This window comes from Chelmon rostratus, chromosome 3, assembly GCF_017976325.1.
Source record: "Chelmon rostratus isolate fCheRos1 chromosome 3, fCheRos1.pri, whole genome shotgun sequence".
Taxonomy (NCBI): domain Eukaryota; kingdom Metazoa; phylum Chordata; class Actinopteri; order Chaetodontiformes; family Chaetodontidae; genus Chelmon; species Chelmon rostratus.
Genome location: NC_055660.1, coordinates 21,573,477 through 21,596,938, shown reverse-complemented (window position 1 = coordinate 21,596,938; position 23,462 = coordinate 21,573,477). Strand labels below are relative to the sequence as shown.

The following is a 23,462-nucleotide window of genomic DNA, read 5'->3' as shown; positions in this document are numbered from 1 at the left end:
GAAGCATATTAATGAAAATTGGAGGCATGTTTCGACCGTTTAGGGAGAATTTGGATGCGTAAACGTATGCATACGGCAAGGGACAGTGAGCGTTTCTTTGCAGGAGACTCATTTAGTCTTTAAATTAGTAACTTGAATTTAATGGGACACATACTTTTCCCCTTTGAGCTTCTCTGAACACAACATAATAAATCTGATTAACTGTAATATGATTTCAAGGCAGCACTGTAAGACTGCAACCGAACAAACTCAGCTGAGTTATGAGCCAGGCCCTTCAGGATGCAAGTGCACGCACACACACTCCGACACACACAAACACACACACAGACAAAGATTAAGCTTTGTGGACCCAGATGCCTCTGGCACATATGGGTCTATTTAGCTTTAACAGAATGATCTAATTATGTTTTTCTCTAAATCTGAAATGTATCTTATCGGACAGAGAGAAATGGACTCTCCTCTTTTAACTTCATTCATGTTTCATCCTCACACACATTCCCTGTTACAGACAGAGCCTGCCAGTGGGAAAAGAGAGAAATATTTTTAATGGTTGTAGGATTAATTACTTCCAGCGATACTCTCAATATGTTTATTCAAGATGAGCAGACCAGTAACTTTTTCTGTCTTTCATTTAGTTTTGAAGGGAAAATGTTGCTTACTGTGAACAGAAATCAAGAACCCTGTTGAATACATCTGTACAAAAGTGCAACGTTTGTAAACTGCATGTAAAGTTATTCAGTTTTTCCCTATTATATTTACAAGAGGTGTTGAAAACACTGCAAGTTGCTGATGTGGCTGCCCAGCAGTGTTTGATACCAGGACTTCGACTTTGAATGCCCACCGTGAACCAGGTTGCTCTGTCTCACATGTAAACGATCAAACTGGAGCATTTTTTGCTCTAGATCCCGCAAATGAAGGACAGGAAACACACGACTGGTGCAGATAACATCATAGCTGATCATGACCGTCAAGACTCCTGCGTGCCAGGATCAGCCAAAGTTCAGCACAGTGTTCTTGCAGTTTAAAGGATTCAGCTGAGCTTCAGTCAGAGACATGGACAAATAGTTCATTTTGTTGTTTTATTTGGAGGATATATTTGTTAATCCATGATTAGAGCGTCTGATATCACAGGGGTTTCAATAGTCCGCAGGATAATCTTGGTTAAGTTGTTAAATCTCCCCAGTCTTCTCATGTGAGCAAATTTACAAGTGATTGTCCTTCACCCATAAATATGCTCAAACTGGAAGACACTTTCACCCGTGAAAGCTTTTGTTGTATTAGTAATTCAGTGTGAGCTCTCCTCGTCTTATTCAAATCCACAAAACCACAACTCTCCATCTCAGTAAAATCCTCAGTGAGTGAATTTGCATATATTATTCGCATACAAGCTCATATTCCCAGCATTAACTGTGTGCTTTCAGAATTATGATCCACAGTCCTGTAAATATGAATTAACATGAACTCTATATAGCATGGAAATTGCATTTAGGCTTCAAATAAAAGTGACCGAAATCCACTTTTTCAGTACCATAGTTATCGGGACTTCCAAATGTGTAATATTGGCTTGTTTATTGCAAATAATAACAAAAAAAAAAAAGAATAAAAGCAAATAGTAAAAGCAAAGCAGGTAAAAACAAGAAACGGAATCATAAAATTCAGAAACACAATCCATGTTGATCTGTAGAGAAACTGGCAAGTGTGGACTGATAAACCTGGATGAAACAGGATATGACGGCTCAGAATACCACAACTGGATATCTCAAATGTTTTCTGAGTATTAACATGCTCACAAAATCATTTTTAATCCCATAAACAGATGTTGAGTTATGTGAGAAAATCTGATTCACTGCTGTCATGGTAACTACGGTGAAAGTACTCACATCAAACTCAAACAATACAACTCACATCACCTCAAGGCCTTGCTTCCAAAGCTTGCTGTTGTCTTGTTTGTCATTTCTGTCACGTTTCCTGGAGTTTGAATGCATTTAGGTAAATTATCTGTCTGGTAACAACAGCCAAGGTTGCTCAGGCTGGGAGTGATGCGGAGCTCTGAAAGACCGTCCAGCTGCTTTTCCCTTGAAGCCATGGCTGTGCTCTATATTGTACAAAACACTGCCTGTTTCTTTCACTGCCTCAGGACTTTAGCAATTTGAGCAGGTTGATTGGAGGATGCAGCTTCATTTTTATTCTCTCAAAGCCCAAAAGAAATTGCACAGATTTGAGACTGAGATCACAGTAACTTCCCAATTACAGATTAATCCATTGCTTTATAAACATTTATATAAAATGTATTTATTGCTAGAATTACATAATTACACTTTTCCAAATGTTTATTCAGCATTCCTCAGCTTGTATCTGTTGGTCAGAGGAACCAGGCGTTTGTGTGTTTACCCCCCGCTTGTCGTCTTGTGTGTGTTTTCATGTGCCGTGGTCACAATGTGGGTGCCATGATTGTCGTTTTCAATTCCTTGAAACAGCACACATGCACGCATGCGTGTTCGTATGCATGCCCGCACATGCACAGTTGACTTGTGGAAACTGAGCAGCTATATAACAGTTTTTAAAGATACAGGAGCCTTAGTGTTTCAAACGTTCCTCCTTGAATGCAGATTAGCTTTTGTGGATGATCAAGCCCATATGAAGAGCCGTTCATGAGTAGTTTCGTGCACCATTCGTGTGCATTTTCATGTCTGAGTCCAGTTTGTGACCCTCATGTTTGTGGCCGTCACAGGTGTGACGGTGTGTGTCGCTGAGTGTTTAGCAGATGCGCCTCTAGCAGATGCATGACAGGCAGGTTGGGTGGTTGGTTTAGATATGATACACGCTAACACTAATGCGCTCGCTTGTGACTTCTCTCCCTGCAGGGACAGGGGTGAGGCAGACACTATGGATCAGCCCTGGTCCATCTGTCCTTTTGTCCTTCTGTGCTCATATATCAACCACCAATGTTGAGCAGTAACACAATCTCAGTAACAAGAAACAGTAATGCGATTGTGTCCTTACAGTTTGGTTGCTGTTGTACTGAATGTATCAGAGACTGGTCAGGAGGTGTTAACTTTAAGTAAGTTTCATTCATATATTTGGTTTTACTTAATATATTTTTGCACAGTTAGGTGTTCACTTGTATGTTTATACAGTTCATTATTTCATTTTTACAAGTTTTTCATCTGCAACTTTAAAACAGTTAGAATAATCTGCTTTATCTGCCTCTGTGGCTTTCCACGCATTTGCCTCAGTCCACCTGGCTTCTGATTGGTTAGCTCAGTCACGTGTGAGCTAAGGACAAGGAAGCGGCTAGCCGTGCTGGTTGGTCCTCAAAGATGGATTTTGTTACCTTTGGACAGAGCCAGGCTAGCTGCTCCCCCTCTTCTCCAGTCTGTATGTTAAGCTAACCAGCTGCTGTCTGCGGCTGCATGAGAGCGACATCGATCTCACCCAACTCTCAAGAAAGTGCATAAGCGTGTTTCCCTATTCCTATAAATTAGTTAGTGGCTTTTCAAACTGCCACTGATTGTTCAAATGGAGGCACAACTTTGAGCTTTTGTCTGTTTGCCATATGTTGCCGTCCTTTTCTCCGCTCAGCCAGCTGCATAAACCTACATATATTTTCTACTTATTAACTCAATAGCTTGTGTAAGAAGTGTTCATGTGCATGTGTTGGCAGGTGAATGGGGCTGTCTGTTTCCATAGCAGAGAGGGTGTTTATGGCAGCAATGTGAGGCTGAAGGAGAATATATAGCAAGCAGGATAACTGTGGTATAAGAGAGCATTTTTATGGAGGAGTCCAGGGGGCACATGGCTGAGGATTTAGGGTCTGGCTCTTGGCGTTCTCCACGGGACACTGAGAATGGTATGTACTGTCCAGGCCTTCTTCTCATGTGCACGCCCTCTCTCTATCTCCCTCTCCCCTTCATTCACACACTCCTCATGTTCACACACAACTTTTTACGATGCTCATCTGGACTCCTCTTTGTTCATCCACTCCCACCACTGGACACTTGCCTTTGGATTCATCATTTCAATTTATTAGACAGAAATATTACTTCTTATTCTTTTTTTTAATGTAGCGATCACCTCAGAGCTGCTCAGACCATCTGCCAGTGGCTCTGCGGCACCCGAGCTTCTATCCAACACAGATGTCTCCTGAGTGGAAGTGGTGACGATTGGAGCCAAACTATTTTAATATGAGAACCATGAAGGAGAGAGCTGCTGTGTATTCTACATGAAGGGTGAAAACACTTAATCCTCCTAATGGACAGATACTATGGGACATTATAGGTTGACATGAAAAACAGTACAGTTGTTTAGCATGGCGCTAAAGGTCCACTAGCTTATGTGTGGGCAGAGTAAACAGCTGTAAGTGAGGGACAGAGGAGCACCATGTGTCAACTATTAGGAGGTGTTTTGATACAGCTGTCCAATTCGAGGTGCTTACAGAAGACACAGGACTGAAGCTTGTCCCAATCAGATCCTCATCTGCTGTCTCTGCATGTTTCCCACTGACCTCCCATATGAGCCAAATCAGACAGGAAACAAGATGGACAGACAAGTCTCCCTTGAGAAGGCAAAATAAATTATAATGAAGGAATTTCTGAAGGCCCTGGCCGTTTTTTTTCTCCATGTTGCTGGAAAGTTATGAAACAGAAGAGTGGGGGAAGGACAAGGAGAAACTATGTTGAGAGGACGAGACAGACAGAGAGATGCGAAGAAAAAAAGATGGCTCTTGCTCTGTTTGTGATGCGTAACATCTGCTGAAGGAGCAGATTCTGGGTCACCTCCATCACCCACCTCAGTTAATCATAACACGCAGCTTTCACACGCCTCCATGCACAGACACACAAGCACACCTGCACACACACTCTTGTTATTGTCACTAACCAAGTACACCTGAACTGCTGCCGCTGAAGAGGACAGAAAAAAGAGAGGAGCGCTGTATGAGGGTCCTTGAAGGTCTTAAATAAAATTTGTGTACATGGCTTCACGGCTGTGGATGAGAGCTGAAGTGTCAGCTCACCCAATTTTTGGCAGAACATATTCTCTCACACAGCTGTTCGATTTGGGCCGCTCAAACAAAATTCCATTGACCTCCTCTGTATTGGGATGCAGACAGAATTGTCTCAAAGACAGGTGTCTCAAAACCTGCACAAATAAAACAAACACCAGGGTATGAGCATGGCTAGATGTAGCTGCTGTAGCTGAATGGTGGTCTTACTGTTCTTTAAGAAGGTTTAATGTAATGTAACGAGTAGTATACACAGCATTATACTGTAGCCCATCTATAATATTTGATGACAATCTCTAAGATCTTGTCTTATAAGCTTCAGACTGATAATGAATTTGTGCTGGCCAGACATGAGCGAACAGTTCTTTTCTACTGGTACTTTTGTCAGTTTGATGCATACCAGGTCCACAGTGCTACCTGCAGGAAATAGCCGTATGCTTGCACTCTAAACTACAGCAAAGGCTTTTTCCACCTACTCTGTATTACTGTGCATGTTACCGAACCAGCTGCCAGGCATTTCAACGAAAGGGTTACAGTCTTGAATAATATTACAATCCTACTTGAACGCTGCTTGACAAAGTTTAGCTTCTGACTGAATCATGCTTTTCCTCTCGGGGCTCATCGTCTCTCGCCGCTGAGACGGTTCAGAACTGTAAACCCATAGACCTGACTCGACCGCTGCCGACACCAGCTTACATGAATCCTCCCTGCCATTGGTGCTGTCAGTAACTGCTGACCTGCAGGTCGTACGCAAAAGAGACCGCTTTGGGGCTCTGCCAGAGTCAGGCACAGACTCGGAGCTTGTTAGCCTGGATGCTGTTCCTGCTGCCCGCGGAGTTGCTGTTGTAGTTTGGTTGATAATGACACAACTTTTAGTGCCTGTTAGCATTAATAGTAGTATTAACAGTATTAATAATTGTTTTGCATTTTGATTTAAATACTTACAATCTCAGCTTGAACTGTATTCTACAAGTTGAATACTATGTTAAGATAATGAAGCACAAGTGTCACTTCTACTCGATACCTGCGCGTACCTGAACGTCATGAAAAATGGCAAATACTCGAAAACTTGAAATACTTGATGTCTGTCTGTCTGTATCGTCCTCTGGAGGGACACCGCCACCGAAAATCTTCACAACTGCACGTGCGCTGGAATAAACCCGCCAGCAACACTCTCATAGGCCGAAGCCTGTACAGCATTGAACACTAACTTTCAAACAGGCAGACAGATGGTGAACAACATTGAAAGAAATAAAGAAATAAAGAAAGAGGGGAAAAGTCATGCGGAGAAGTGATATTAGAGCTCGAGAGCAGTTTGCTGTAAGTCTCCATGTGGGGCAGAGCGGCTCAGCGAGGCAGAAACAACATAATTATAGCTCTGTTTAGCTCCATTACAGCCGCTGCACTCCTGTCTCTGCTACCACCTACATACTCTCCGTGCTCCACCTAATTGCCCACTCCTCATCACATAGAGAAGGCTTATTGATTTAAACAACATAATTGGGAACTGCTCATGATGGGCCGTATGGACAGCATAACCTTAATGATAATGGGGAACGGTCTGTTTTTGTGAAAGATTTCATTATCAGTTGTTTGATCATTTGAGGACAATGTCCTTGATGCATGATTTGCTGTTACACGTTCCTACTCTACTTCCTTCTGCCTCTCTTCCTGCCCTGTCTCTGTGCTTTTCCCCGGGACAAGCACACATATCGTGTGCTTTAATGGAAATGCGTGGGAGGAGAGAGGCGAAGTCTTCTAACCAAGGGATGCAGGCTGAGGAAGAGAAATGAAAGGAGCAGTGATCGGAGCTCATGAACAGAATTACAATTATGAATGAAAGAGACTGATTGATAGCTTTCATGTATTCTGCAGGGTGTTAATGAGTCAAACAAAAGGATAAAGTGCAATGTTGTTTTCAGGAATGTTCAGTTCAGCAGGAGATGGAGGAGGGCTGAGGATGCTGTGGCCTCATCTGTGAATAATTTGTGTTGTGAGCTAAAAGTGCAAAACATAGTCAGTAATGATCTTTTTCACTTCCACCTCTTTCTTGCCAAGGGACAGAGGAGGAAAAAGCATGTGCATGTGTGTTTTTGTGTGCGAGAGAGAAAGGGGCAAATGAGCAATGCAAATAATGGGTTGAAGTCAGTCTGTTTAAGCAAATATCCCTTGGGAGCTGTTACAATGACCACACACACACACACACACACACACACACACACACACACACACACACACACGCGCAGATAGAGAAAGAGAGAGTGGTGTGTTTTGATGTACATGGGCAGTGCATTATTCAGGAATATTCCAAAGGAAAAGTCGTGACTCACACAGGCTGATTGTGCTCATACAAATCATCTCTTGCTCCTTGATAACACTGGGATGCTGAACCTTGAATCAGGATTGTCATGTAAAAGAGGTCCAGAATGGATGTTTAGAAGAAGGACACGAGCATTGGCTCAGCAGAAGAACAGCAGTAGTTCAAAGAATTTCTGTCTGAGTGTACAGACATAAAATCAAATCAAACAGAACAAGAACTGCACCATACCGCTGACCTTCTATAGATGTCATAAGATTATTTGAAATACACAATTGTTATCAAGGCGTTTCAAGGTAGTTCATTCCTCTAACCACAGCCTGAAAGGCACGTTTATATTTTCTCTTTCACCAAAATATTATTTGCGTTTCGAGAAACTTTCAAACCGTTTTGGTCCACCACAAACCACTCCAGAAAAACTCAGAGGTGCATCGTCATTAAGCATTTCAGATTACATCATAACACAGTGATGAATTTCACCCAAAAGCAGCGACGAGCAGCCACTGCACTATTTGATTAAATTAAACTGATTTAATTACTGGCCTTAAAAACCTGAGGTGCTACTACCTTGGAAAAAGAGTTTAAGACAGGCTTGAAAAGACACATCCTCATTCCACAGAATCCAAGTGTGTGTATGTGTGTGTGTGTGTGTGTACATGTGTGTGCATGTGGGTGTGTAATGTAAAACCTGCCTGTGAGGTCAATAAAGCTATCAGATTGAGACAATCCTATGATAATGCGCTGTCCTCTGCTCAGTCTTGTGGTTAAAAACAGACACACAGACGCTAGCAGCAGTGGCACACGTGTGCACGCACACACACAAACACACAAATGCTCACATGCTCTCATATGCCCAGCCACCCATGAAAATCAAATCTCTGTATATGTGCCAGTGAGGGAGGTTAGGAGATAAAATTACATAAACTGCAGATTACAGAGATCCTGTTCAACCCAAAATACATGTTAGGTGAAAATGACCCAACTTAAAATTGATTATTTTGTTCATAAAGCTGCAGAGTTTATAAATCATGACAGAAACATATTTTGAGTGATAATCAAACCTTTTAATCCTTGCGTCTTTAAACATCTGCTATTAACTGATCAGTGGTTGGTCACTGATGAGATGGAATATACCAAACATTATTCTTTTAGAACAAGTATAGAAACACCTCACTGTCAACAGCTGATAATGAGTGACCAGAAACCCGGAAGAAGAAGCACAGATTCCTGCAGCATTTCTCCAGCCCACTGAGGCAATCATTAACTCCTATAGAGGCGAAAATTTAAAAAAAAAGGTTTTAGTGTCACATTTAAAAAGAGTAATTTCCTAAAACAGCAGGGCGCTGTAGTTTTTAGCAGAAAATACTTAAACAGTAGCAAACAGGGAATTGCTGAGGGACTATTTTCTGCTGTGGATTAATATACATTTGGTGCCCTGTGAGTATTTACAATGTATTTAATACATTATGGACAACAATGGAGCTGTATGCTGATTTTTTTGCCATAAGAAAAATATAACAGATTAAGAACAGCGGGACATTTGGGTTCCTGGAGGTGGGGGCTGGATTGGAGGCAGTTGTTTGACTCATCTTATGCATTTGAGGCTTGCCTGGGCTCATAGCTGCCTCTATAGGTCTCCATCCTATAATTCATATCCAAAGCTGTATCATTCAGAGACAGTCCTCAGTGTGTATCATCATAAATTGCCAAACACGTGGATAACATGTCGGAGCTTGTGAAGTGTCTCGTCGGCTTTGCTGCTCAGTCGATAAGAGCTGCATGTGGTCGTGAAGAGGAAGAGTAACAGCACAAGATAAAGGGTCTGTACAGCACACCGGCAGCTCGCCTGATCGTTGGAGGTGTTAATCTTTGTGCTGTGGTGACATGACAGGCTATGGATGTTTGAAGGTTTGAATCTCTGTCAGGTACAGCAGTCAGGTGCCATGGAAACACACACACACTCACTCTCTCTCTCTCTCACACACACACACTCACACACACACTCACACACACACACAGAAAAGCACATGGCGTCATCATGAGAAGCACACTGGACTGGAACAGAATGGAATTTGAAACGTTTTAGCCAAAAATGTTTCCATCGTTAAGGTGTTTTTTGCAGAAACGTTTCAGATTTCGTTTTGTTCTCCAACTTCGCGGGCGAAGACGGTCAACTGATGCAGCAGGAAATGCACCTGCCAGGACAATCAACACACACACACACACACACAAACACATACACACACAGCCATGGCTTCCACTGACTTCCATTTCCTATGCCAACTTGTCTTTTGTTTCCATAAGGAAGGCGAGTCCCCACTATGTGACTGTGTAAACTGCTTTATGTACCCACAACATGAGTGATGCACAATTTGCACACACACACACAACACACACTCTTCCTGCTAACAAGTTTCTCCATGTCATGTCTATAGGCCACACGGTGAGATAAGGCAGAGACCCCCTCATGTGTCAGGCCTCCTCTGTGTTCTGGTCCCCACTGACCCCCATCCTCCCAGCATCAGTGGCATGTCCCAGGTGTGTCTCCTCTTGGCCTTGCTTATGCTCTGCAGCTGCACAAAGGTACGACTCACAGCCTCTCTGTCTTTTTCACACACTGACACACAGACTGAGATGCGTCTGTTACTGAGAGCCTGGAGATTCAAAACAAGAGCTAGACAGCTGTGTTGCTGAAACTTGACATGAAGCTCCTCCTGCAGGTCTCCTCTACAAACTCCCTGGAGCTTGTGAAGGAGCAGTGGAGCAGCTACAAAAACCAGTGCCTGGACTACCTCAACGCCACGCCCCCCACCACAGGTTAGCCGCTTTCTTCAAAGCATGAGCTCACGTCTGAACGCCATGCACGATAGAGAGAGAAGAAAGCCCGACCTACAATATGCCAAGAGCACAGATTTCAAAGCTCTGCTCTCCACCGCAGGGCTGGTGTGTAACAGGACCTTCGACCTGTACGCCTGCTGGCCCGATGGACTCCCAGGAACCACTGTCAATGTGTCCTGCCCATGGTTCCTGCCATGGCACCATAAAGGTCTCTGTGTGTGTGTGTGTGTGTGTGTGTGTGTGTGCACATTATGTATGCTTAAGCAAAACAGAACACAAGAACATTTAACACTGAATTAATCAATATTTTAGAATAATATTTAATATTTGTCATGTGGAAGGGGATGATAGTTAAAATGATCACCCAGTTTAGTTGCCTTCAGCTTAGTGGAGCAACTAAGCATCTTTCAGCAGGTTGTCTTGCCTTTGAGCAGCTTTCCGTTTTGGTTCTCCTCTCTCTCATCAGCATCCCTCCAAGTTCTAATAAACTGGTTCTACACAGCCTGCTGAGCACCAAACAGCAGAAAGATTTAGCGAATAGATGTTGAACATATGGAGTATTCAGCAGCTAAAGAGCCCGATATTTCCCTCAGGAGACCAAAACAAGCTTAAAGGAGAAAGAATATTGGACTTACATCCATCAGGTGGACAGAAACACAACTCCCAATAGATGCTAACGTTGCTGTGTGCCTGCAGGATGTGTAAATAGTTAGCAACTGTTAACGTGTCGACACGTTTGCCATGTCAGCTCTATAAGATGTTATTATTATGTTTACAGCTTGTTGCTCTGCCTCCAAGTGGCCCACAAATCTGTTAATTAGAATGAGTGGGGTTCAAAAGGTCAAGAACCTTCATGCTCAACACTAAGAAAATTACATTTTAAGTGGATTTTGCAACACCTAAAGGCATTTTGAATATAATAAACACAGTCAGATATGATGAATGGTCTTGTGATCTTCTAACAGCATGAAACATGAAATCCTTGGCCACTTGACACACAGCACTGACCAGCAGAAATCTCCTGCAGGTTTAACAGTGCTTAGTGGACACTCCTGGAGATGACTGGCTGGACCAGGCGCACTGCAGCTGGACAGGCAGAAACTTGTGGACAAAATTATGGCTACAAACAAAAGCCAAAAAAATCTGACATGCTAGTCTTTTCACACTACAGGTCGTTCACAGTTCACGGTCAGTCACAATGCTGTAATTCATCGGCCTGTCTCAAAATCAGACTAGATTCATGTGGTCTGATCCTGGTATAACAGGCTCACCTTGAGACAGAAGACCCAGTACTCACTCCATTCATAGACACTGCTGTTGTGAATATGCACAACATTACATTACATTTTCAATCAATTTTCAGAAACATTACAGTGATGTATTGAATTCGATATCAACAATTATTGTGCTAATTATTCTGTTGACGTCAGTCCTTTTTGAGAAACACAATGATACAGCATTCATCCAGTGACAAGAAGTGAGAGCAGAAAGAGCTCTTCAAACTGCTTTCATTTCAAGTCGTCCTGTGGAGTGAATGGAAGATGCTTGCTGATGGCGACACAGCTCATCATATGTCCTTGTCATTCAGTGGGATGAAAGAAACTAGCTGTCTGTTGGATACATGCTGTACTGGATAGAGCGGACAGTGGTTTCAGCGAGTGGATGAGGCATTTATTGGGTGTGAAGGACTAATGTTAGTCAGCTATCACTCTACTATCAGCCCTAAACTGATGTAAAGACTTCACCCAGTGTCTCCAGGGGCAGCGCTCCTCTCCTGTGGAGCTTTCTCCAGGGCCCCTCCAGGTGGTTTGGAGGCTCTGAATAGGTGCGAAGCTGCGATGAACATTTTTCAGTACTTTCTGATTGTTTAAAGACAAAATGGCTAACAGGCTAAGTAAGAAACGAATGTGCGTATTAATCAATAATAAACACAAGTTAGTTGTGGCCTTGTGACCATTGCTCTCAATAGATGGTGACTTCATTGCCCGATTCAGGCTAATAGTTTGGCTGAAATTGCAAAAACAAAATACCATTGTCTATGCTAACTGGAGCGTTTATTGATCTCAGAATGACATCTCAGAAGTAACATTTTAGGGTTAAGTCAGGCTTCATATTTATTATTGTAGTTTGTTTTTAATGTCTTAATTTGGTCAGTTGTGGCTGCAGCATACGAGAGAAAAGAGAAAGGAATAGTTTGACTAGCTTTTTAGGAAACAACTTTGTTTTCATGCACAACATTTGAGAGGATTGATACCATTATCACATCTGTTCTGTAAATATGAAGCCGCAACTTCCAGATGGTTAGATTAGTTTGTTGGTTTATGGTTTGACAGAGGGTTATGTGCCGGACTATTTCATGACCAAGACCAGTTGCCAGGCAACCAGCTGAGACTCCAGGACATAGGCTGACATAAAACCTCCCATAAAACCACAACTTGCCGTTTTACATTTCTTTTGTGTAAGTTAAAGAAGATAAAGTGATAATTACTGATCAGTAGAGATGCCGAGGCTGTGTTTTACCTTTTCACAGAGGCTAGATCCTATTTAACTCCCCTTTCGCTTTTTACGGAGCCTTCAGCCGAGCTTGCTCAGTCGTCTTGTCACGTGAAATAAGTTCCATACTTGGGTCACGTGATGACAGCTGAAGTATCGCCATGACGCTGTAGCAGCTTAGCCAACTCCATCCACTGTGGAGTGCTGCGAGATGAGGCTGAAGACTTTGGAAAAGGCTGAATTTAATATTTTCGAACTATTTTTGAAGGTCAAGAAACAATTTCAGTGATCAACAATTTCTGTTTGTTTCAGATAAGATAGTGTCACAAAATATTTATTTTTTCTTAAACAAATTGTTGTACGGGCAACAGTGGGAGGTACACATGCCATCATAATATAAACATGTGTCCCTGTGTGAACAGTTCAGCAGGGTCTGGTCTACAGAGTCTGCAACGAAGACGGTCAGTGGGCAAAAAAGAATACCAGCGAATGTGAGGACGACCCTGGTGAGGTGTGTGTATACAGTACAGTGTGTGTCTGTCTGATCTATAGAAGTGTGTGTGCATGTGTGGGTCAGGCCTGCCTTGTGTGGCAGATGGTTGGATGACTTTGTGGCAGTGACTGACACTTAAACCAGACATACACGATCTGAAAAGACGGTGTGTGTATGTGTGTGTGGGTGTGGGTGTTTGTTTGTATGAAGGGAGTGTGTGAAGGTAACTGACTCTGTCTCTGCTCGTGGATCTGCAGCAGCAGTATGGCCGCATCCTCAGTCAGTTGCGGATTATGTATACAGTGGGCTACTCGCTGTCCCTGGGAGCTCTGCTGCTGGCCCTAGGAATCCTCATCACCTTCAGGTACAGCATGTATGAGGAGTGGAAGGAATGAATGGAAAAAAGACAGAATACAGGAAAGGAATTAATAAGTAAAGGAGGTAAAGAACAGTGAGAAAATGGAAAGAGGACACGAAGGAAAGAAGGAAGGAGGGCAGGGAGAAAGAAAGAGGGGAGAGATGACAGAGAGAACAGAGGAAGGGAAAAATGAAGCAATGAAAGAAAGGAGGCAGATATAATACAAAGGAAGGAAGAGAGAAGGGGTGGAAGGATGGAACAAAGGAAGGAGGAACAAATGGATAGAAGAATGCAAATAAATGAAGAGTGGAGGAATGATGGAAAAAGAAAGATAGAACAAAGGGAAGACAGATGTAAGATAGAGGGGAAGAATGGAAGAAGGAAAGGGGTGAGGGAGAGGGGAAGGAAACCAAGTCAGGAAATAAACCAGGACATGAGAAAGGAGGGAAGGAAGAAACAAGGAAGTAAAGGGTGGAAGGATGGAGGGATGGGATAAAGAGGAAAGAACGAGAGGATGAAGAAGGAAAAAATGTAAATAACAAAAGCAGAAAACAGAAATACAGGACGCAAAGAAGGACTGGCAGAGTGATTTCATGCAGAGGAATGAATATGACATCTAAAAGTCAAACGCTGTCTCACACTGTCACCTCTGCACCAGGAAGCTCCACTGCATGAGGAACAACATCCACATGAACCTGTTCGCCTCCTTCATCCTGAGAGCCGTGTCCATCCTGGTGAAAGACGCCCTGCTGAGCCTCACGCTCGACCCCAGGGGCAGCAGTGACGCCCAGACACAAGCTTGGGTCAGCATACCGGTCAGAGCAAACGCTGCATGGCAACCAATCCGTTGATGAGAAAAGGGTCACAGGGTTGAGCCACATACACATTCAGAGACTGCTCCATATTTCCAGAATATCTGTTTTTTATTTATTCATTTAGTTCTACAGCCACAACACAGCTATTGATCTGGCATTGATTAGACGTGTCAAGACACATCAAATCTGTGATAAAGAGAAGGAGCATTTCTACAAAATATTGTTTGTTCAGTTGTTCACTCTCTTCTGGCTATTGATGTTTTGAGTGTCATTTCCTGGCCTCTGAATGAGAACATCGCTGTTTGAAACACAGTTATTTATCACCACAAGTTCGAAAAGAAGATTTCAAAAGATACTTAAAACTTGTGAAAGAATAAGCTTTTGATGTCAGGGAGGAAGAGAAAATCAAGAAACGGCCACAAGCGTACTGATTTCTTCCAGTTCCAGCTCCTTTACTGTTGAGCTGCTGTACATTTGCGTTGGTGTAATGTACAGTGTATCTCCTGTAAAACAATACAACAAGCAATAACCAGCTAAAGATGTGCACTGAATGTGATTTTTTGCTTTTGTGCCGAGGCACATTTATGGTTATGTTGTAACTTTAATTTCTGTGGAGGACAGTGAGCAAAGACAAAATTCGCTGCTGATGCCAGAAACGAATAGTTAATGTGGAGGGCAGCAGTCCTTGACATCTGAACTGCTGTTGTAAGCCAAGATTTGAGGCTGCCATTGTGCTGCAGTCTGACTCAGAGTCAATTCAACTGAGCTGAAGCAAAAAAAGCTACACTTTTTCGACTTTTGTACTAGCAGAGAAGGTGTCGACTTGGTTTATTGTTTGTGTTCCACCCACCCCCATCCTGTGTCGTGTGCCAGGCCGTGACGTGGTGCCGCGGTGCCATGGTGATGATGCAGTACAGTGTGATGGCCAACAACTATTGGCTGCTGGTGGAGGGCATCTACCTGCACAGCCTGCTGGTCATCACCGTGTTCAGCGAGAGGAAGTATTTCTACATTTACCTGGCCATTGGCTGGGGTAAGAGCCACAACAGTCACACAGTAATGTTGCTCTGCTAGCTACAGAAAGTCGTATTGCTGTTGCGTCCTGAGTTTGATGAGGAGAGGAAACAGGAAACAGTGTTTAGATAGATCTGTCGTAGCACACAGGCACTGGCGAGCAGTCGTCAGCAACAGAGAGTCAGCTAGGTACGGGAATGGTTAACAGGTATGTAAATAAACTGATGAGCAAATACAGAGCAGGTGTGTGTGCAGGTGACTGTTCCCAGGATGAGTCAGGGAATTCAGTGGAGTGACAAAAATCTCTGAGAGCCTCTAGTGGACAGGTGTGGTATGACAGGCTCTGACAGCACAATACAAGCCATCACATAGAGACTGTTGGAAACAGACGCAGATGATGATGTTTAAAAAAAAAAAAAAAAAAAAAACGCATCAAAATTGATGCATCAGAAGCAGATATATTTGTTCTTCTGCCACATTATACCACCTACATTACCCACAATGCAACTCGACCGCCAACAGATGGGTCAGTGACTCAGACGTGTTGTGCGGGTAGCGGCTGCTGTAGCCTCGAGCAGAGACGAGGAGCCGCAGAGGTCCTGATGAGCTCACTTCTTTTTAACCGGACACCCCCAGTCCTTTTTCATTTTCAAACTCGCAGTCTGCACCGACTCAAGTGACGTCTCTTGAGACAGTTTATCAGATTTCGCGCAGCTCCCTCTCGAGCCACAAAAGGTTTCACACACACATGCATTGTTTCTAGTAACCCGAAAACCTGCAAACACACTCTGATGTGTAAAAGTGAAGACTGTGGGATATCTAATAATAAGATGTAAAAAAACTGGCAGATGTGAGACTTAAACTCTTCTGCCCATGGCTGATTTTAATAAGACGTTATTTCAAAACGTATGAATCCTCAGGTCACACATATTCATAAGCCCAGAGCTGCTTCTGTTGTTTCTGGCCTTTTTTCTTGAGATCGCAACAATCTAAATAAATAATGACTTTGTAATCATGTTCTCAGCTTGCTATTCTGAGATAACAGCTTAATGATATGGTTATCTCGAGATTTCAAACGTTTCCCATGATGAAGATCTTCACTGAGCGGAAATAACAAATCATGGTGTAGCCACAATATTAACTGGATCGTCCAATGGACGCTGAGTCATGAGCCTGACAGGACAGATCATGTCCAAAGAAAAAGTACGTTTTATGGCCAGATTAGATTTTACTTCAATAAAGCACAGACACAGGCAGACGTTTTCATATTTAGAAACTTTGAGGAGAAATATTTGTCTTTAGATGATGAGATTTTAAACTCATGATCATAAACAATGATCGCAATGTCTGATGCTGTATCGCAGGTAATAAAATCCCGTCACTGTGATAACTGGGTTAAAAAATAAATATAGCACAAACAGTATTTTGTTATGCACATTATTTGCAACAAATGAAGCTTGATTGATCTGCCAGCCCCACATGGAAGGCATCTATGATCACTAAACTGGTGAAATGGCAACTCTGTGTGTGACAAATCTCTACACTGTTCGCTGTCACATTTTACCTCTGTCGTTCTCAGGTGCGCCACTCATATTCGTGTTGCCGTGGATCACAGTGAAATATCTGTATGAGGACGAGGAGTAAGTCTCTTTTTTATCGTCACATCAAATGACAGGAAGTTCAGTGCTGTCGCGTGTGAATGTGATGAGTCTTTGGATCCAGTGAAAAGATCAGAATCAATGTGATAATGGCAACAAGTTACAATGTAAAATGTGTGTGTGTGTGTGTGTGTGTGTGTGTGTGTGTGTGTGTGTGTGTGCGTGTGCGCGCAGGTGCTGGGAGAGGAATATTAACATGGGGTACTGGTGGATCATCCGTTCTCCCATACTGTTCGCCTATCTGGTAAGACTGTTTCTCAGACCTTCATATTCTCAGTCTGGCAGTTTACAGTTGAACACTGTGGTGAAAGAAATTCAAGTCCAGAGTGTGCTGGCATGTGATCGAGCTACAGATGCACACACACACACACACACATACACAATCACACACACACAGCAGCAGACATTCACCAGCTGTGTCTTGGCAGGTGTTGCTGTGAACAGAGATGTGGTTATGTATGTGTGCATGTGTCCTTCTTTGTAGATCAAACACTCGCTGGAAGTAGGGTTGGAGTAAAAATTGCATTCGGAATGGAAATTTTTTTGTCTTGTCTTTTCACAAAGGAGTTCATGGTTTCCCAGCTTCCATTCGTGCACATCAGCAGCATCATTATCTCGCCTCGCTGAGTCCTCTACATGCACAGAACGCCACTTCAGTCAACTGTGGCTTCTCACTGTGATTTTATGAAGTAAAAATGACAATAAAAGCAGCCCACTGTTCAGTGAAGGCAAGTGTTCGGACCGATTTTAGTCTATTTAGGACTGTTTGCTGATGCTTTTACAGGCTTTTATTACATTGAACTGTGCACTAATATAAGTAATAAATTACTCAAAATTTCAGTCCACCACACTATTGAAAACCATAACTGGCTGTTTTGGGCTTATGACTGCTTAAAGAAGCTTTGCCTACTTTCAACCCATACGTCTACTGGCAGGGAAGAGTCCAACCTTTGAGAGGACGGAGGGCCAGAGAGTCCAAAATAGACGAAGCTATTGCAGTTACTAGCTGTTTTGCTAGTAGCAGCAATAGCTACTTGACAGCTATGAGGCGGGAGTGGATGGTAAGAATACATCTTTAGAATAAACTGTGTGAACTCACTGTCCAGTTAGCCACCTAGCTAAGCTAACACATTTGCTAGCTCTCTGTTATCTAGGTTGTTAATTCCATGAGCTGAAATTAAGAAAAAAGACTAGATATGTGTGTGTGTGTGTGTGTGTGTGTGTATACATATATATATGTATATATGTATATAGATAGATAGATAGATAGATAGATAGATAGATAGATAGATAGATATTCTTGTGAAACAATTATTTGCATATGTTTTTCATTCAAGTCAAGAACGGTGAAGGGATTTTTATGAATAAGTAATGAATAAAAACCCTTAGATAAAACTGGTAACAGCTGCATTAGAGTGACAATCAGATTTTAATCTCTAGATATTTACATAAACTTTATTCCTAAAAACTGCAAGATTAACATATGTAGCTGGACCGTTTTATAGTTGGTGATCTTGCATGTGGATGTAGAAACACACACACACACACACACACACGCAGATATCAGTTGTGGAATTCGTCTTGTGTGTTTCCTGCCTCTTGTTCCCATAGAGGCAAACAAAATTATGGATGAACACACTTATGAGTGCACTTTAACTGTGACCTCATGGTAAAGCGTACGTGTCCTCACACATGCACACATATAATGCTCAGAAACCCATACATTTCCTGCACTGTGGAAGTCATACAGTAGGTGCCCTCTGTGGAAACAAATCTCTTTATTGTAATCTTTGAAATAGACGCCGTACGGTTGTATAACAGACGTTACTTCATATGTCATCCTCTAACAATCCCAAACACAACCCTGCAGTTCAACTACTGTCCACACACATGCATGCACACATGCACGCACGCACTCACGCACATAAATAAACTGTGTTTGTGTGTGCACTCCAGCACACACACATTCACACAAACATCTTTCAAGACAACATCCACGTTACCAAACTTGGAGTGCTAATAACTTGAGTGCTGTAATAATGAATGTTGTCTGTCATCAGAGAGGGTTCTGCACTAGATCACAATGTGTGTGTGTGTGTGTGTGTGTGTGTGTGTGTGTGTGTGTGTGTGTGTGAGTGTGTGTGTGTCTCCAGTTCAAATCCCACAGAGCAAAGAAAGATTCAAGACATTTTAGGGAGTCTGTCTCTCTACACATGATGTCATCTAAAACTCCACAGAACATGCTTTGCATATTCGTTTGTGTCCATTTAACTTCTCTTCTCATTTCAGATTAACTTCTTCATATTCATCCGAATTATCAAAATCCTGATGTCGAAACTCAGAGCTCATCAGATGCGATACACTGACTACAAGTTCAGGTGAGGGAACTGAAGGTGTGTGGGGATGTTTGCTGGCCTGCTGGCGTGCCGGTTTTATTGTTTGAGGTTTTTGTGTGGGTTTTTTTTTTTTGCTGAAAACGACAATATGTGGACTGGCAACAATGAGCTGAAAGGAACTGCTGAGTTGGGTGATAATTTTCTGTAAATTCATCACTGTGAACACCCCCTGTCACATACAGCACACGCAGTCATGTGATCTGTTGTTAATACAGAAGCACTGATTCTATTGCAGCCACTAAAATCTTAGAAATGACCATTTTACCACCTTGCATTTCATTTCAGAAGTAGTTATTGTGGTGAAGACTATAATTAAGCATGATATATTTCTCTCCTTGTATATGTCTGTACATGTTAATGTTTTCTGGTTAGAATAAATTGTTAATTCTCCATAAAGTTTGAGGACAAGTGCGTTGAACCAAAAGCTCTTACCTCATGAGGGTCAGTGAAGGTCAGAACTTAGTAAAATGAGTAGTGGCTGTCCTTTCTGGTTCATTTAATGTCTGATCTTTACAACTTTTCCTCCTTTGGTCCAGATTAGCAAAGTCCACTCTGACTCTCATCCCCCTGCTTGGGATTCACGCCATCCTCTTCACCTTCGTCATCGACGAGTCCGTCCCTAAAGGCTCCATGCTGCGCCTCATCCGCCTCTTCTGTGACCTGCTGTTCAACTCTTTCCAGGTCCGCTTCCCATTAAACTTAACTCTCGCCGATTCACACTTGCATCCCTTGAACATGAGTGTGTTTCTCTTCTCTTTTTCCTATATTCAGTGCTACTCATTAAAATGCAGTGTGTATCCTTGAGATCTTACAAACATGTTGGGTGTTGATCCTTCCATATAAAATATTTGCAAAGATGATTTCCTCCACATTTTCAATCATGCACCGTTTACGTCATGTCATTGCCACATATCTTATGACCGTCATCACCGTCCCTCATGCCTGTGCCTGATCACATACTGAACAGCACCACTAGTGCTCCACATGGTACCTTTAAACTACACTTGAAAAGACCGACACTAGCAATTAATGCACCCTACGAAGAACTGCTATTGACTGTGTAGGCTGATATAGTTTACGCTTCTGTGCCAAAGGACTCCATTACAAACATACAGGTTTAAAGTACCCATACTGATGCACTGGCTGGCATATTACTTTAGTGTGATCAAAATGGTCCATGTAATTCATCCTAGAGCAGCTTCACTGTTGAGCCGTCCATTGCATTGTGGGTATATGACACCCAGTGCAATTGTATGTCTCTTTCATGCGTTTGTAATCATTTGCTTTTTGGACAAGAATGGAGTTCTCCTGCACAGAGACAAAAGTATATCTTGTAATTCACAGTAAATTTTTTCAAGTATCTGACATGACTGAAATGTCAAACCTTCTGTTCCAGGGCCTGCTGGTTGCCATCCTGTACTGCTTTGTCAACAAAGAGGTGAGACAGATGTGCTTTCATGTGGAGCACCACCTTAATTTAATCTCTGTCGATGCTGCAGTTCCTTCCTCCCCCTTTACAGACAAGATAAACTAAACATTTCTCATCATCAGTGTTTCTATCTGCAGCCTTTATTGGTCCATTTATATCTCTAAAAGCTCCATCTTTGTTCACGTTTCACTTGATTCTTTTGTCTATAAAGTGGGACGAACACAACATCATCTATCTGCTAATCTCCAGACTTTTAAATGTAGTCTTTGGCAAGAGACGTCCATCTGATGAAGTGCTCGGTGTCTTATCTAATCTTCATCACAAACCTTCATGTCTCTCTCTGTCTCTCTCTTTGGCATCCCATCATCCTTCAGGTGCAGTCGGAGATGCTGAAAAAGTGGAAGAGGTGGAAGCTGGGTAAGGACATTGATGAGGAGTACCGTCACACCCACAGCCACACGCCGCACATCAAAAGCGGCAGCATCGCCACCGGCAATCTGCCCTATCTCCATGACAACAACGGCAGTGACCCCAGCGGTGACTCGCCTCGCCTCAACAAAGCTGACAGAGGGCCCTCGTGCTCCGCCGCACCTGAGGAGAACCGCCGACTGGTCGTCTCCTACAGCAACGGGACAGGGAAAGGCAAGGCGGCCAAGAGCAGACACACCCTGCAGTTCTCTTTCCTGCCACGCAGAGGCGCCGCCAGTCACGTGAGCACTGCCACAGAGGACGTGTGTCTGGAGGAGAGGGCGCGATGCCACACATACCCTCTGGAAGGAGAGGAGACTAACGTCTGAGGACAACCTGCGCTGAGCCCTCGTCACGAAAACACACACTGATCACTCGCCAACAACGCAGATCAGGAAGTTCACACTGCAAAGTGATGCTACAGTTTCAACCCGACCAGCTGGGCCTTGAGCGAAAAAGCACCTATTCACTTCAGACATCAGGAATGATTAAATCAATTAAAGTGACAGTCTGGTGGTGTCCAGTGTGTAGACATGTGGTTGTACCTATGTGTGTGTGTGTGTGCGTGCGTGTGCATATGGAGGACTGCCATTTTGACACCGACCCTGCTCACATCTTTCCATCTGTGCTGCTGTTGCCGCTGTGAGTCATGCTTGTGTTGTGTCTGTTTGCAGCGATGGCCGCTCATCTGTGGTACTCTCCTACAAGAACGTCTCAGTGTCAAATTTAGTTAGTTTTTTGTTTCTATTCTGGTTTTATGAAAGCAAATGTGGACTTCAGCGTGTATGGCTCTAGACGTCTTCACCATGGAGATCAGGATGAAGGCGGAACAGAGATTCGCCGGAGACCACTGACTCATTTCACACAGTGTATGTCCTGCTGAGGCTGAGGACTGATGCTTTGATCTTCAGAGAGGCTACACTATAATGTATAAGCTATACTAGATTTTAAATGAAAATAATGATACACCACGATGCATTTTACATCTGGGTAAACAGGCACTAAACCCATTCTTACATGCACATTCCCGTCCTCCCTTTTTGTCCATACTAACTCCATCCTTTGCCTTTTTTAAACAGATTTTCCTGACTGAATGTATATGAACATGGAGAAATATGGGTGAGACAATATTTAAGTGTATAAACGTGAATGACAATACATACTCTGTCCACAGCACCTTTTTCCAGTGAGGAGACTTGATTTAAACTCTTGATTTGTCCTCATGCAGCCTCGGACCAAAAATTCATACATGATGCACTCAGATTGGAGCCAACGAGGCTTTTTCACAAAGGGATTCCTAGTGAACCTTTTCAGCAAAGATGATGAAAACAAATAAACGTGTTTGAAGTGGAAGAGGGAGCACTGTACACTGTAAATATTGATAAGAGCGAATACTAGAAAGAGGGCGGTTGGACAGATGTGTTGTTGTTCTGTGTTTTAGCGGGCAGTTCATGACTCATTGATCTGAGAAAAGACTTGTTTCACTAAACATGGTTGTACATGTTTCATTTTAAACGTTTCAAGGAGGGACACGAAGCAAACGATGACATGAGAGAGAGAGAGAGAGCAAAAAGGTTTATACAAAAGCCAAATTATTGTGTCTCATATGTTTCTGTGGATCCAATTAAACTAAATCTGTCAGCAAAAAAAGTGTCAGTATATACTGTGTCAGTCCATCATATGAGAGGGAGAGACGTTCGTGTTAGAGATGGCTGTCATTCCTCCACAGCTACATGCACATTGTTGACACATTGACGTTAAAGCAAAAATGGTACTTAGCTGACATCAGTGCAGAAATGTTCCCGACAAGAGCAACATGTTTCAACATCAGCTGAAAACATGTGACAAATAAATTCCTCCACATGCATATCACTGTGCAGTTATTCCACCTCAGTGTTTGACTGCAAAGCCAATCAGTGTCAATCAACATGCATGTTTCCATTGGAGATGACCGCAACCTGAAATGATAATGACTCATCTGTGTGCTGCTCCGCACAAGATAAGTTGTCAGAGCATGAATTATGCATTGGCCGTGCACGCATTAATGTGTGTGTGTGCGGGGTTCTTGTGTGTTATTGATACAGGGATCGCTCTGAAAACTCCTCCCACTCTATGAATGTATTTACATTTTACAAAGAACAGAAACCACTGGAAGCAGCTCTCTGCATGGCAGGATGAAGC

General features: G+C 42.8%; 1 protein-coding gene across 3 annotated transcripts in view; it reads left to right on the top strand.

The window, feature by feature from the left end:
- Window positions 1-23,087, top strand: part of gcgrb (glucagon receptor b) — a 39,079-nt gene extending 15,992 nt beyond the window's left edge. The window contains exons 2-14 of one of the 3 annotated variants that reach the window (XM_041933571.1): window positions 9,755-9,857; window positions 10,040-10,136; window positions 10,258-10,365; window positions 13,073-13,161; window positions 13,401-13,507; window positions 14,160-14,316; window positions 15,190-15,349; window positions 16,910-16,970; window positions 17,163-17,232; window positions 19,278-19,366; window positions 19,921-20,065; window positions 20,781-20,822; window positions 21,188-23,087. In XM_041933571.1, coding sequence (XP_041789505.1) covers window positions 9,849-9,857; window positions 10,040-10,136; window positions 10,258-10,365; window positions 13,073-13,161; window positions 13,401-13,507; window positions 14,160-14,316; window positions 15,190-15,349; window positions 16,910-16,970; window positions 17,163-17,232; window positions 19,278-19,366; window positions 19,921-20,065; window positions 20,781-20,822; window positions 21,188-21,610 — 1,557 coding nt within the window. In that variant the 5' untranslated portion in view covers window positions 9,755-9,848 and the 3' untranslated portion in view covers window positions 21,611-23,087. Of the gene's footprint in view, window positions 1-9,754; window positions 9,903-10,039; window positions 10,137-10,257; window positions 10,366-13,072; window positions 13,162-13,400; window positions 13,508-14,159; window positions 14,317-15,189; window positions 15,350-16,909; window positions 16,971-17,162; window positions 17,233-19,277; window positions 19,367-19,920; window positions 20,066-20,780; window positions 20,823-21,187 lie in introns of all 3 variants that reach the window. The other 2 variants (XM_041933570.1, XM_041933569.1) reach the window with 2 other exon arrangements.
- Window positions 23,088-23,462: the final 375 nt, after the last annotated feature.